The sequence below is a fragment of the Malaclemys terrapin genome, chromosome 8, assembly GCF_027887155.1.
Source record: "Malaclemys terrapin pileata isolate rMalTer1 chromosome 8, rMalTer1.hap1, whole genome shotgun sequence".
Classification (NCBI taxonomy): domain Eukaryota; kingdom Metazoa; phylum Chordata; order Testudines; family Emydidae; genus Malaclemys; species Malaclemys terrapin.
Genome location: NC_071512.1, coordinates 53,688,741 through 53,703,485, shown reverse-complemented (window position 1 = coordinate 53,703,485; position 14,745 = coordinate 53,688,741). Strand labels below are relative to the sequence as shown.

Below are 14,745 nucleotides of genomic sequence, written 5' to 3'. Positions count from 1 at the left end.
TACCATGGATTTATATAAGGGCAATAAGATACTCTCCGTCTTATTCTCTATCCCCTTTTTAATGATTCCTAACATCCTGTTTGCTTTTTTGACTGCCGCTGCACACTGTGTGGTCGTCTTCAGAGAACTATCCACGATGATCCAAGATCTTTTTTCCGGATTCGTTGTAGCTAAATTAGCCCCCATCATATTGTATGTATAGTTGGGGTTATTTTTTCCAATGTGCATTACTTTACATTTATCCATATTAAATTTCATTTGCCATTTTGTTGTCCAATCACTTAGTTTTGTGAGATCTTTTTGAAGTTCTTCACAGTCTGCTTTGGTCTTAACTATCTTGAGCAGTTTTAGTATCATCTGCAACCTTTGCCACCTCACTTTTTACCCCTTTCTCCCGATCATTTATGAATAAGTTGTATAGGATTGGTCCTAGGACTGACCCTTTGGGAACACCACTAGTTACCCCTCTCCATTCTGAGAATTTACCATTAATTCCTATCCTTTGTTCCCTGTCTTTTAACCAGTTCTCAATCCATGAAAGGACCTTCCCTTTTATCCCACAACAACTTAATTTACCTAAGAGCCTTTGGTGAGGGACCTTGTCAAAGGTTTTCTGGAAATCTAAGTACACTATGTCCACTGGATCCCCCTTATCCACATGTTTGTTGACTTCAAAGAACTCTAATAGATGAGTAAGACACGATTTCCCTTTACAGAAACCATGTTGACTTTTGCCCAACAATTTATGTTCTTCTATGTGTCCGACAATTTTATTCTTTACTATTGTTTCAACTCATTTGCCCGGTACTGATGTTAGACTTACTGGTCTGTAATTGCCGGGATCACCTCTAGAGCCCTTTTTAAATATTGGTGTTACTTAGCTATCTTCCAGTCATTGGGTACAGAAGCTGATTTAAAGGACAGGTTACACACCATAGTTAATAGTTCCGTAACGTCACATTTGAGTTCTTTCAGAACTCTTGGGTGAATGCCATCTGGTCCCGGTGAATTGTTACTGTTAAGTTTATCAATTAATTCTTAAATCTCCTCTAGTGACACTTCAATCTGTGATAATTCCTCAGATTTGTCACCTACAAAAGCCGGCTCAGGGTTGGGAATCTCCCTAACATCCTCAGCCGTGAAGACTGAAGCAAAGAATCCATTTAGTTTGTCCGCAATGACTTTATCGTCTTTAAGCGCTCCTTTTGTATCTCCATTGTCCAGCGGTCCCACTGGTTGTTTAGCAGGCTTCCTGCTTCTGATGTACTTAAAAAACATTTTGTTATTACCTTTTGAGTTTTTAGCTAGCCGTTCTTCAAACTCCTCTTTGGCTTTTCTTATTACAATTTTACACTTAATTTGGCAGTGTTTATGCTCCTTTCTATTTATCTCACTAGGATTTAACTTCCACTTTTTAAAAGATGCCTTTTTATCTCTCACTGCTTCTTTTACATGGTTGTTAAGCCATGGTGGCTCTTTTTTAGTTCTTTTACTGTGTTTTTTAATTTGGGGTATACATTTAAGTTGGGCCTCTATTATGGTGTCTTTGAAAAGCGTCCATGCAGCTTGCAGGGATTTCACTTTAGTCACTGTACCTTTTAATTTCTGTTTAACTAATCCCCTCATTTTTGCATAGTTCCCCTTTTTGAAATTAAATGCCACAGTGTTGCGCTGTTGAGATGTTCTTCCCAGCACAGGGATGTTAAATGTTGTTATATAATGGTCACTATTTCCAAGCGGTCCTGTTATAGTTACCTCTTGGACCAGCTCCTGCACTCCACTCAGGACTAAATCGAGAGTTGCCTCTCCCCTTGTGGGTTCCCGTACCAGCTGCTCCAAGAACCAGTCATTTAAAATATCGAGAAATTTTGTCTATGCATTTCGTCCTGAGGTGACATGTCCCCAGCCAATATGGGGATAACTGAAATCCCCCACTATGATTGAGTTCTTAATTTTGATAGCCTCTCTAATTTCCCTTAGCATTTTATCGTCACTATCACTATCCTGGTTAGGTGGTCGATAATAGATGGGGGGGAGGGATAGCTCAGTGGTTTGAGCATTGGCCTGCTAAACCCAGGGTTGTGAGTTCAATCCTTGAGGGGGCCGCTTAGGGATGTGGGGCAAAATCAGTACTTGGTCCTGCTAGTGAAGGCAGGGGCCTGGACTCTATGACCTTTCAAGGTCCCTTCCAGCGCAGGGGCTGTCTAACCGGAGGTGGGACAATTCTACAGTGTCCTGGAAAGCCTCATCAACATACCTCTCTGCCTCCCTTAGCTCCTCCAGTTCTGCCACCTCTGCCTCCAAAGCCCGTACGCGGTCTCTGAGGGCCAGGAGCTCCTTGCACCAAATGCACACATACGCCACCTGCCCACAGGGCAGGTAATCATACATGCTGCACTCAACGCAATAAACTGGATAGCTCCCACTCTGCTGCTGGGCTTCTGCCTGCATTCTCTCCTACAGCTACCTAAGTTAATGAAAGGGTTTTGTTTAAATCAAGAAGTTTTGAATGTAGTTTAGTTTATAGGTTTTAAAGAACGGCAAGTGAACCTTGCCCCCTTCCCACTCCCCTTCCAAACTCCCTTGCAAAACTCCCTGATAGCAGCCCTGGTCGCAAAGCTCCCTGGTCGGGTCGCTTGCTCACGGCTTTATAAAGCCCTGGCCTTCTTGACAGCCCCGCCCACTAAGGCTCAGCCAATTAACAGAGGCTTCTAGCTTTCAAACCTTACTTTGTAGCTCACAGCTTCCAACTGCCAGCCACAGCACATGGTCCTTCAAACAACCAAACAAACGGACAGACAAACACAAGCTCAGCACACAGCAAGTAACCTCCAAACACAAACTACAGACAGCCACTTACCCCAAGAGTGCTATATTTGCTCCTCCTTCACCTGGAGAACTCCCTTGCGAAACTCCCTGTTAGCAGCCCTGTTTGCAAAAACCTACAGAATCACAGAACTGGAAGGGCCTTGAGAGGTCTTTTAGTCCAGTCCCCTGCACTCAAAGCAGGGACCAAGTATTATCTAGACCATCCCTGACAGGTGCTTGTCTAATGTGCTCTTAAAAACCTTCAGTGATGGAGATTCCACAATCTCCCTAGGCAGTTTGTTCCAGTGCTTAACTACTCTGACAGGAAGTTTTTCCTAATATCCAACTTAAACCTCCCTTACTGCAATTTAATCCCATTGCTTCTTCTCCTATCCTTAGAGATTAACAAGAACAATTTTTCTCCCTCCTCCTTGTAACAACCTTTTACGTATTTGAAAACTGTTGTCCTGTCCCCCCTCAGTCTTCTTTACCCCAGACTAAAAAAAAAAAAACACAATTTTTTCAGTCTTCCCTCATCATGTTTTCTAGACCTTTAATCATTTTGTTGCTCTCCTCTGGACTTCTTCCAATTTCCTGAAACATGGCGCTCAGAACTGGACATTATACTCCAGTGGAGACCTAATCAGCACAGAATAGAGCAGAATTACCATATGTACTCGATCATAAGCCAGTTCGTTTATAAGCCGACCCCCCCAAAATGGATAAGTAAAAATGGAAAATAATAATTCAGGGGTCAGCAAACTTTGGCTCCCGGGCCAACAGGATTAACCACTGGTGGGCCGAGATGGTTTGTTTACCTTGAGCATCCGCAGGCACAGAGGTAAACCTAAGTAAACAAAGTGTCCCGGTGTTCCAGCTGCTTACCCTGATGGGCTGGGACAGCAACTGGTGGGGAAATTTTTTTTGGGTGGGTGGGAAAAGCTGGGAGTCAGGGGAGTAACCCCTGTGACCACCCCCCACATGAGCCCACCCGTAGCCCGGGACCCCCACACTCTCCCCATCCCATCCCTTCCCACCTTATCTTGGGAGGATGTCTCTGGCCTGGCTGGAGCTGCTCCGGTAGGCTGGGCAGTGCGGCCGCAGCCTGCTCCGGCGGACCAGACCGGGCGGCGCAGCCGCAGCCTGCTCCAGCAGGCCAGGCGGCGCGGCCACAGCCTGCTCTGGGGTGCAGGGCTGAGTAGCATGGCTGCAGCCTCCCAGCCCCGGAGCTGCAGCTGCTTCGAAGGCTGGGGGGAGAGCAGCGTGGCCAGAAGCAGAGAGCCTCTGGCCCCACCTCTTCCCTTCTGTCTCCGCTGGCTGTGCTGCCTCTCCTTGCTCCCTCTGTTGGGGGGAGGGGCTGTGTCCCACCTCTCCCTCTCTATACATGTTCATAAGCCAACCCCCTTCTCTGGTACTTCCGTTTACTAAAATAATTCAGCTTATGAACGAATATATACGGTGCTTCTCGTGTCTTGCTTACAACTCTCCTGCTAATACATCCCAGAATGACGTTTGCTTTTTTTTTTTTTTTTTGCAAGTGTTAGACTGTTGAGTCATATTCAGCTTGTGATCCACTATGACCCCAGATCCCTTTCCACTGTACTTCTTCCTAGGCAGTCATTTCCCATTTTGTATGTGTGCAATTGATTGTTCCTTTCTAAGTAGAGTACTTTGCATTTGTCCTTATTGAATTTCACCCTATTTACTTCAGACCATTTTTCCAGCTTGTCCAGATCATTTTGAATTTTAATTCTATCCTCCAAAGCACTCGCAATCCCTCCCAGCTTGGTATCGTCCGCAAACTTTATAAGTGTACTCTCTGTGCCATTATCTAAATCATTAATGAAGATATTGAACAGAACCAGACCCAGGACCAATCCCTATGGGACCCCCACTTGATATGCCCTTTCAGCTTGACTGTGAACCACTGGTAACTACTCTCTGTAAACAGTTTTCCAATCAATCATGCACCCTCCATCTAGGTTGTATTTCCCTAGTTTGTTTATGAGACGGTCATGCAAGACAGTATCAAAAGTCTTGCTAAAGTCAAGATACACCACATCTACTGCTTTGCCCCCATCTACAAGGACTGTTACTGTCAAAGAAAGCTGTTAGGTTGGTTTGACAGAATTTTTCTTGACAAATCCATGATGACTGTAACTTATCACTTTATTATCTTCTAGGTGTTTGCAATTTGATTGATTATTTGCTCCACTATCTGAAATTAAGCTGACTGGCCTGTAATTCCCTGGATTATCCTTGTTTTCTTTTTATAGATTGGCACTATATTTGCCCTTTTCCAGTCCTCTAAAATCTCTCCTGGCTTCCATGACTTTGAAGATTTGCTGATGGCTCAGATATCCTAGTCAGCTCCTTTAGTATTCTAGGATGTGCGCGCGCTATGAGGGCAGAATTTATTTATTTAAGGTTTATAGAAGAGCGGTTGAGTATGTGCCAATGGCAGGAGTACTGAGCTGACACTATATTTCATCTAGGCTAGTAGGCTTAGTCCTTGGGCAAGTATATGTTCAAGGGAGCTTTTTGAAGCCATGTGCATAACATTGCACACACACAGCATTTTCTATTTCTCTTTCCCCTGTTAAATACAGACCTTCAAGTATCACACTCTTAGTAATGTATATCATAAAAGTATACAGGACATGCAATAGGACAGAATTAACATTATCAGAACAAGCATAACAATTTGAATGCCCTGACTTGAGTACTTGATCTTACAATCTTCACAATGTAAAAAGCTAGTCTTTTTCATTTCCTGTACTTTAGACTTCTTTATATCTAAGTATATTTGAATGAGAAATGATATTAGGTTGATAAGAGTTCATCTGCTTGTGTTTTTCCCCCCTGCATTTGAAGTCAAACAATTTGATACACTGTTTTTACACCAAGCGACTGATGTCAAGGAAAGAATTATTCCAGATGGGGAACTAACAACAGGAGCAGTTTAATTAGCAAAAGAGCCCCCAGCCTGACAGGTCCAACTCTGCCTCCTATGTAGCCAAGGAGGAAAATCCACAGTTGGAATGAGGAGCCTGCAGGCAAGATAGAAGTTCTATGTTTGCTTACGTTTCATTTCTACTGGTACTGAGAGAACATTGGTGCTGGGCCCATTACAAAGAAAGAGATAAAGGGTAGGATTTAAAAAAAACAGTCAGTGGTGGCCTAATTCAACTCTTACCGAAGTCAATAGGAGTTTTACCATTGACTTCAGTGGGATCTGAGTTAGGCAGAGGTTCCGCACTTTAAAAAATCCTACACGTTATCAATTTAAACAAGTAATTAATTATGACTAGGGCCAAGGTTTGCCACAAACTGAGAAAAAAAGTAATGAAGGACTTATGGTGAAATGTTACAAGTCTCAGAAATCTTCAGTACTAACCAAACTAACTCTGCAGTGACAAGCTTGTTTTAGGTTTCTGGGTACATTATAATCATTAAGTATTTCTCCCCACCACACACCTTCCAACTGCCCCCAACCAATATTTTCTTAAAGTCAGCAAGGTTCTCTGCACACGTGCGCATGTGAGAGAGACAGACAGAAAGACAGACAGAGTGTTCCCTACAATAGGGTCAGTGATCCCCTGCTGTTCAATACTCTCCTATGCAATTTTAAAGGTGTTTCTTTAAAGACTCCAAGTTTACCAGCTTGTTTGTTGACTTAACAGGTTGCAAAAATTCCACAAGTAAAATGTCAAGGAAGTTAAAAAATTTAAATTACACGAATACATGACAACAGCCAAGAAAAACTTTATCATTACTTATGATGTTCAAAAATAAATGAAGTGTCACGTTCTGTTGGTTATGGCAATAATAAAAGAGCTGGTCCTCAATCAATCGAAGTCCTCAAAAGAGCAAAGAAAAAAATGTATCAAGATAGAAAACATTCTTTCTACATCACCAATATTATACATTAGAAAAAAGATTCTAAGATGAATCAAAAGTAGGAAAAGTTGTTTTTAAAATTTATCACCATTGCCAAGAAGTTAAGAAATAGCTACTAATTCCCTATGACTTGTAATAATGCTTTGTACTTCCTCTGCTGGCTTTGCAACAGCAATTCAGCACTTAAATAAAACATTTCAGTCTTTCTGATATCATTTGCAATACCAGTGCTGAAGAAGATTCTTTGGCTTATTCTGTACACTGTATAGAAAATTAAACTATTGGTAAAGAGTGGCAGCTCTGTTAAGGGCAGTCTTTTAAACAAGTTGTCATAGAAAAATAGTAGGAGTTTTGGTTTCAATCTTTTAAAGGTGGATTCTAAAAACAGGTAATAAAAAAATCTAGTTATTTCATTGTCATTTTAAAGCACCAATCAATAGTGTGAACAAAATTAAATTACTTCTTAATCACGTTTTAATTTATGTAGGAAGAAAATACCAACAAATTCCCATGAATTAGCTTCTGGGAAATAGGAAGCATACAATAAGGTATTTTCAAACCTGATGACAAGAACTGACTAGTAATCATTAGGGCTGGAATTTTCAAAACAGTTTAAGGGACTAGCGTTCCTAACCCACTTAAACCCCTTTAAAAATCCCAGTTAAGATAGCTCCCTGATCTTTAAAAACAAATGTTTTGCCTCAATACTAAGAATGAAATGCTTGGATTTAGTAGACATTAGTAGAATTACAGCATATTATTTTACTATAGGTGGTTAGCAGAAGCAGGAGAACAAGAATGCATTTTCAGCAACAAATACAAAACTTTTATGATATTCCAAATATCGGGTGGGATTATCACTGATGTTAAAGACATAAGAGACCTATTGGATCATTGTGTCCATCCTCCTGTAAATGGATGATAAAGCCCCTTACGCAACACAAGACATTATACTTGCTCAATCTAAAACCAAGAGGTTTTGTTCATTCTCCACCTGTTGGCAGAAAAAAATAAACCCAGTCCTGAAGTGTTCATAAGAACATTGGCAACAGCTCTGTTCCAGTTTCTGTATTTCACAGTAAATGTCAGTTCTCTCTTGCACTAACCTGTATGAAGCCACGGGTTCACGAAATTCCACACGGCTACTCTTTTTCACATTGCTCTCCAGAGTTGTAGCTCGAAGAGGACTGCGGGAGGACTTCTCTTTGCGTGACTTATTTTGGCTGGAGGACCTGGAGGCTGAAGCAGAAACCAAGGAATCCTCTAGGTACCTACCATCTGCAGGAAGAGAAGGCTCATAGGGCTGAGTGGTTTAGAATGCAGTTCTCCTTGGGTTCAATTAGTGCTCAAGAATAGCACTTAAGTTATCACCTTCTCTTCACCAGCAAGCTGTTTCAAGCTACCAGGAGTAAGTGGTAAACACTCAAGCAAATCATTGCACTAGTTCGTCATATAAAATTTCTAAAAGAATATTTAAAAAATCATAATTGGAAATGATTAAGCCCAAGAGAGTTGATTGAATCAGAGAAATATAGAGATCCAACCAGCTTTCTTGCTGCTCTGACATGTCAATATAAAACAGTGGTTTTCAAACTTTTTGTATTGGTGACCCCGTTCACACGGCAAGCCTCTGACTGTGACCCCCCTATAAATTAAAAATGGGGGGTTAATTTAATTTAATGGGGGCTCGGGGATGTCAGCCCCACCGAGCAGACAGCTCACGACCCCCTTGTAACCATCTTGCGACCCTCTGCGGGGTCACGACCCCCAGTTTGAGAACCCCTGATATAAAACCTATGAGAATGCCAAATGAGTTAAATTACGACTAACCATAGGGGCTAAACAGAGATGAGGAAAACACACTCTGCAAATAGGAACATATTTTTTCATAAGTGATTTAAGTTCTAAAAGTAGCATTAGACAATATGATTTTTCCTCTTTTCGTAGCCTTGTCGTCATGATTACAATCACTCTAAAAATGCAATATAAGGGCATTTATCCTTGAAAGTGAGTGTTGTGAAACTATTAAAATAAGTTAACCAGTTAAAGAAATGTTAAAAATTTAGATGGTCACTCCAATGTAACACTACTGTTGGAGCCAGCCATCAGCATGTGTAGCTGTTAGCTGGAATGTCGTAGAAACACGGTAACAGACTATGGCAAGCACAAGTTGCAGCAAAGCACCTTTCTAGTGAGTTCCAAATACCATCACCAGATACGCAGCATATTTTTTTTTCCAAGACAATGTATTCAGAAGGGAAACATTGCTCCAACTTTCTCTCAAGTTCATAAACAAAGGAAACTGAGAAAAGAGGATTAAAAAAATAAAAATGATACTACTCAGAAAGACTTATTCTTACCCTGCCCTATATAATTAATCTTTTAAGTAATACACACCTTTCCTGCTTATTTTCCTGGTAGCACTGGCAGAGGGTTTCTTGGCATCCATGACAGAATCAAACACTGCTGTGCTGGTAGGTGCTACCTCCAGTTTATTCTCAATATGACGCAACTAGAATTTCAAGACACAAAACAATATTCAGGTTCATTTTTTAAATGTCGAGGATACAACTTTAAAAAAAAAGTACAGAACTCCTCTCACTTTCATAGTAAGAAACAATTACAGGCAAGAACAGCTTTAAAAGTCTGGTGGTATAAACTTGTATAGTCTTGTGACCAGAAACATTAGATTAAGAAGATTAGTACAAAAAAGATTATTCAAATTAAGTTCTGTTCACTAAATCTGTTTCCATAAGTGGGTCATTGCCAACAACAGAATTATACAAAATGCCAAAGGTCTTAACACTTGGCCTCATTGAAACAAACACTAAGAACGAAAACACACTGTATTCTATAATGCTCTACTCTAGAGGTAACATGAAATAGGATTCCACATATAAAATTATACCACTTCACTCAGCTATTAAAAATGAGAGGGGTAATGAACAAACAGAGAAATTCCCTAAGTTACCAAAGAAATTTAGCATCTTGATATCACTGTACCCCAGTTTATAGAAAATGTAGCATTGCATCATGAATATATAGCTTAAATTCACACATCATGGTAGTAATTCTATGGTTGGTGCAGAACATATGGAACTATGAAACATATGTATATTGCTTCAACAGCCCCAATCTCTGAATCTCAGTAGGTAAGGAGAGGACAGTTAGTTCCTTTAAAATGATGAATAGAGGTATCTCACTCTACAGCTCACACCTGCAGGGATTTGGGAGATTTTCAAACGTAAGCAGTGACTGAGTGCCCAACTTTGACATTGTAAAGGGATCTGGATTTTCAGAGGATGGGCATTCATTACTTTCTGAAAACCAGTACCCTTTAAAATGCCAAAATTAGGCACCCAAAATCACTAGTCACTTTTGAAAAACCTTGGCCTTGATATTTACTAGCCCTAACTAAGGTTTTCAGGAGCAAGATTCTTTATAATATTCAGTTTGGTGAAAGCTGACATGTAATTTGGTGGCCCAGGATTACTACAGAACTACCAGTTGGCAGCTTATGCGCTTTCTGGGGTTGTAAATTCTTTGGGGAATGGACTGTCTTTTTGTTCTGTTTGTGTACAGTGCCTAACACCAAGGGGTCCTGGCCGATGACTGGGGTTCCTAGGCACTATAATAATATAAATAAATAAATACTTAATATTAGTTAAAATCTTCAATGTAAAGATATCACAAGATTCTAGTTAAGATTTACATCTTTTATGCAATAATTAAAAAGAAATTACAAAACTATTTAACACAAGTTACCCATACATTCGTTATACCATTCTGACTGACATAAACAATACTATTCATTAATAACAGTGTTAGTTTTATAGTAGCCAAGCAAGACTGATTTTTCATTAACCTTGGTACTGAGCTTCTTGTAGCACTAAGTTACATTGTCAGAACTGCGGTCCAAAGCAATAAGAACATCCATCATCTTCATGCCCCCAACCACCTACCCCATTTTTTACTTTTATAACCATCAAACTATGGGGAAAATAAGGCATTCAATAAAACTGCAGTGGCCATTAACTGATTTCAATCTAGAAAAAATTATACTTACTGTAGCCTTAGTTTGAGAAAAAGTATCCCAGGCTGTGGTTAGATCTCACAAAACAAAAATAAAAGAATAAAAACAAGTTTCCTATTAATTCAAGTAACACAATGAAACAAAACATTTTAAACAGTTTTGCATGGCTCACTAACTAATTCCTTTTAATGAATTCATCCCAAACTATGAAACTCCTGTGAATGGGGTAATTATTAGACAGCATCATTAGAACATAGCAATGCAATATTATGATTTTCTTTAAAAACTATATTTAAAAAAAAAATCAAAGTTAACAAGAGTTACATAAGTGAAGCTGAGTTTCTTATCACATCTTATTCATAAATGATCTGGAGAAAGGGGTAAAAAGTGAGGTGGCAAAGTTTGCAGATGATACTAAACTGCTCAAGATAGTTAAGACCAAAGCAGACTGTGAAGAACTTCAAAAAGATCTCACAAAACTAAGTGATTGGGCAACAAAATGGCAAATGAAATTTAATGTGGATAAATGTGAAGTAATGCACATTGGAAAAAATAACGCCAACTATACATACAATATGATGGGGGCTAATTTAGCTACAACGAATCGGGAAAAGAACTTGAAGTCATCGTGGATAGTTCTCTGAAGACGTCCACACAGTGTGCAGCGGCAGTCAAAAAAGCAAACAGGATGTTAGGAATCATTAAAAAGGGGATAGAGAATAAGACGGAGAGTATCTTATTGCCCTTATATAAATCCATGGTACGCCCACATCTTGAATACTGCGTACAGATGTGGTCTCCTCTTCTCAAAAAAGATATACTGGCATTAGAAAAGGTTCAGAGAAGGGCAACTAAAATGATTAGGGGTTTGGAACAGGTCCCATATGAGGAAAGATTAAAGAGGCTAGGACTTTTCAGCTTGGAAAAGAGGAGACTAAGGGGGGATATGATAGAGGTATATAAAATCATGAGTGATGTGGAGAAAGTAAATAAGGAAAATTTATTTACTTGTTCCCATAATGCAAGAACTAGGGGCCACCAAATGAAATTAATTGGCTTCAGGTTTAAAACAAATAAAAGGAAGTTCTTCACACAGCGCACAGTCAACTTGTGGAACTGCTTGCCTGAGGAGGTTGTGAAGGCTAGGCCTATAACAGCGTTTAAAAGAGAACTGGATAAATTCATGAAGGTTAAGTCCATTAATGGCTATTAGCCAGGATGGGTAAGGAATGGGGTGCCTAGCCTCCGTTTGCCAGAGGGTGGAGATGGATATCAGGAGAGAGATCACTGTTAGGTTCACTCCCTCTGGGGGACCTAGCATTGGCCACTGTCGGTAGATAGGATACTGGGCTAGATGGATCTTTGGTCTGACCCAGTATGGCCGTTCTTATGTTAGATATGGTTTTAGCCTTTGACTCAATTAAGACAAATTATATCTACAAAATTTACAATACAATACAAAATATTACACTATCTAGGATAAAACTGCTTCTAAAGTAAAGCGATACAACAAAGCAAATCCATACCTCTGAGGGAATCCCTGTTCTGAGTGTGCCTTGGGTTTTGTAAAGGCACCTCCTTCGATTTGTTGCTCCACATCCTGTTAGTTTACCTACAAACAGAAACATTCACTAAGGACCAAAAGTATACAAAATAAGAGTGAATAAATATATCCGTTATCTTGATCAATAAGACCAAAGAAAATGTTATCTTGATCAATAAGAAATGAAGATTTTTTTACCTCCAAATTACATTTTGACACTATATACATCACCAGTTGGATCAGACAGGCAACACTGAGTGACCAAAAAGGCGACTAAAGCTTGTAATTCTCTTAAAAAGGAACAAGAGTGAACTACCATTGACAATGGGAGACACTGTGAATAAGAATGTTTACAAAGGAGGCTGAAGGCGACCAGAGACAAAAATCCAGGAAGGTATGAGGTAAGGCCTCTAACTCTATAACAGATTTCAATATAGAAAGACAGGAAGAGCCTGTCAGTCTACAGCAACAAGCGCTCCACTGAGTTTGCAGAAATGATAAGACGACCCCTGATAAAGAGGCTACATTAACAGGGAACTGAAGAAATAAAACACAGTCAAGGGTCATCCCTAGAGAATTTTGAAAAGCTTTGAAAATGTCTGACCCTGCCAATGGATGAATGAAAGGAACAACTGACACATCATGTGCCACCTTAGCCTTTAAAAGAAATAAGGGTCTGAAATCTGACTGAGATCTAGAAGCATGACAATAAAAGTAATAATTAGACAAATTTTTTTAAAAGAACGCAAGAAGACTCAATATTCAGTGACATCTTTCCAAAAGCTCCAGAGAGAGGACATGATTTAAAGGCCAGAAGAACACACAAAGCAGTTTCTTGGATAGGTCTGCTAATGAATCCAAGTACTCCCTCTAAACCCAAACAGTCAGAAGCTATCCTTAACGAGTAGGGTGACCAGACGTCCTGATATTATCGGAACAGTCCCGATTTTAGGGAACTTGTCCCGCATCCCGACCTTACATTGGTCGGGACGTCTGGTCACCCTATATGAGGGGGACCGCGGCAAGCCGGCGCCACTCACCTTTCCTCCCTGGACCCTGGGCAGCGCGCAGCTGAGCTCCCGGTGCCCACCGCCCAGCCGGCAGGAGCCTGCAGAGCGCAGCCCTGCCCCTGCCCAGAGAGGCAGCAAGGAGGTCTCGCTCCGCTGCGTGCTGCAGCGGGTGCCAGGCAGAAAGCCCCCCTGCCCCTGCCCCCTCCCCTCGACCCTCCCCTAGGAAGGGGCCAGAGGGACTGGGAGGGACCTGCCTGTTGGATGCTTCCTGGGAGCCGCTCCAAGTAAGCACTGCTGGGCTCACCTGGCCCCTGGCAGGTCCCTCTCGGGGAGCTCCCCTCAGACCCACTGCCCTCAGCCCCCACCCTGACCCTGTTCCCTCAGCCTCCCCTGTGCCCCCCACCCTCAATCCACTGCCCACAGCCCCCCTGACCCTGTTCCCTCTGCCTCCCCCACAGCTCCCTCCCCCCCCCACGATCATCTCACCCTGCATGGATTTGGAAATCTGTCCCGGATTCCAGGCTGTCGTTAGCCCCTGGGGCAAAAGATTCAGCAGAGGTTTCCAAAGGGAAGTTTGCAGCCTTTGCTCAGACCCAAACATTTTCACTTAAAAAAATAAATAAATACCCAAACCCATCCTGACACCCATCTGCTCTGTCCAGATTTGCTGTTATCCCTGTTGAGGCCAAAGTGGTTTGAATAATTAAAAATCCTTGACACCATTGTGTTGCTCATTAATCTGATGGACCTGCTGATAATGAATAAAGATGAATGCCCTGGGAGCAATGTGTCAGGCAGACAGTTTGTCAAGTAGGAAAGTGAATGCTGAAGCCCTCACAAAATGCAGAGGCTTTTCTTAACCTGAGAACTGAAAAAGAGCCAGATACCCTGCATGGGTTTGAAAATGACAAGAGGTTAGTGACTGAGGAGAGCAGCGCCAGGTTTGAAGTGACGAGGAGGGTCTGTGTCATGAAGTCTGCATTTCCACTGAGGACTCTTCCATCGCCAGGGTAGCGCTGGTGCAGGTCTGTCGCCCAGCACAGCAATGCTGAGAGGTGCCAGTGTAGACCCGACCCACTGCTCTCAGCCCCCACCCTAACCCTGTTCCCTCAGCCTCCCCCGCAGCCCCCCCGTACCTCCCACCCCGAACCCACTGCCCTCAGTCCCTGCCCCCGTTCCAACAGCCTCCCCCACAGTCCCCCTGTTCCCCCCAACCCACTGCCCTCAGCCTTGCCCTACCCCAAATCTCTTCTTCAGCCTCCCCCGTCATCCCACCGCCATCGCTCCCCCTGCTGTCCCACCCCCTCAACTTCCCCCCATTCCAATCCTGCTCCCCTCTGTCTCATCCCCTCCAGATTCTGTCCCTCTCCCCAACCCCCTGACCCTCCCCAGCCCCGCCCCACTCTACACAGCTCTCTCTACCCTGTCCCATTCATGCTCCCCATAGCCCC

The 14,745-nt window shown here is 42.0% G+C and overlaps 1 protein-coding gene across 5 annotated transcripts in view; it reads right to left on the bottom strand.

Annotated features, from left to right (window-relative positions):
* CEP350 (centrosomal protein 350) overlaps positions 1-12,349 on the bottom strand; it is a 140,813-nt gene extending 128,464 nt beyond the window's left edge. For 4 of the 5 annotated variants that reach the window (XM_054037450.1, XM_054037454.1, XM_054037451.1 and 1 more), the window contains exons 1-4: positions 12,268-12,349; positions 10,775-10,818; positions 9,106-9,220; positions 7,815-7,986 (exon numbers count right to left, since the gene is read on the bottom strand). In XM_054037450.1, coding sequence (XP_053893425.1) covers positions 7,815-7,986; positions 9,106-9,220; positions 10,775-10,818; positions 12,268-12,340 — 404 coding nt within the window. In that variant the 5' untranslated portion in view covers positions 12,341-12,349. The remainder of the gene's footprint in view (positions 1-7,814; positions 7,987-9,105; positions 9,221-10,774; positions 10,819-12,267) is intronic. The other variant, XM_054037452.1, reaches the window with a different exon arrangement.
* Positions 12,350-14,745: the final 2,396 nt, after the last annotated feature.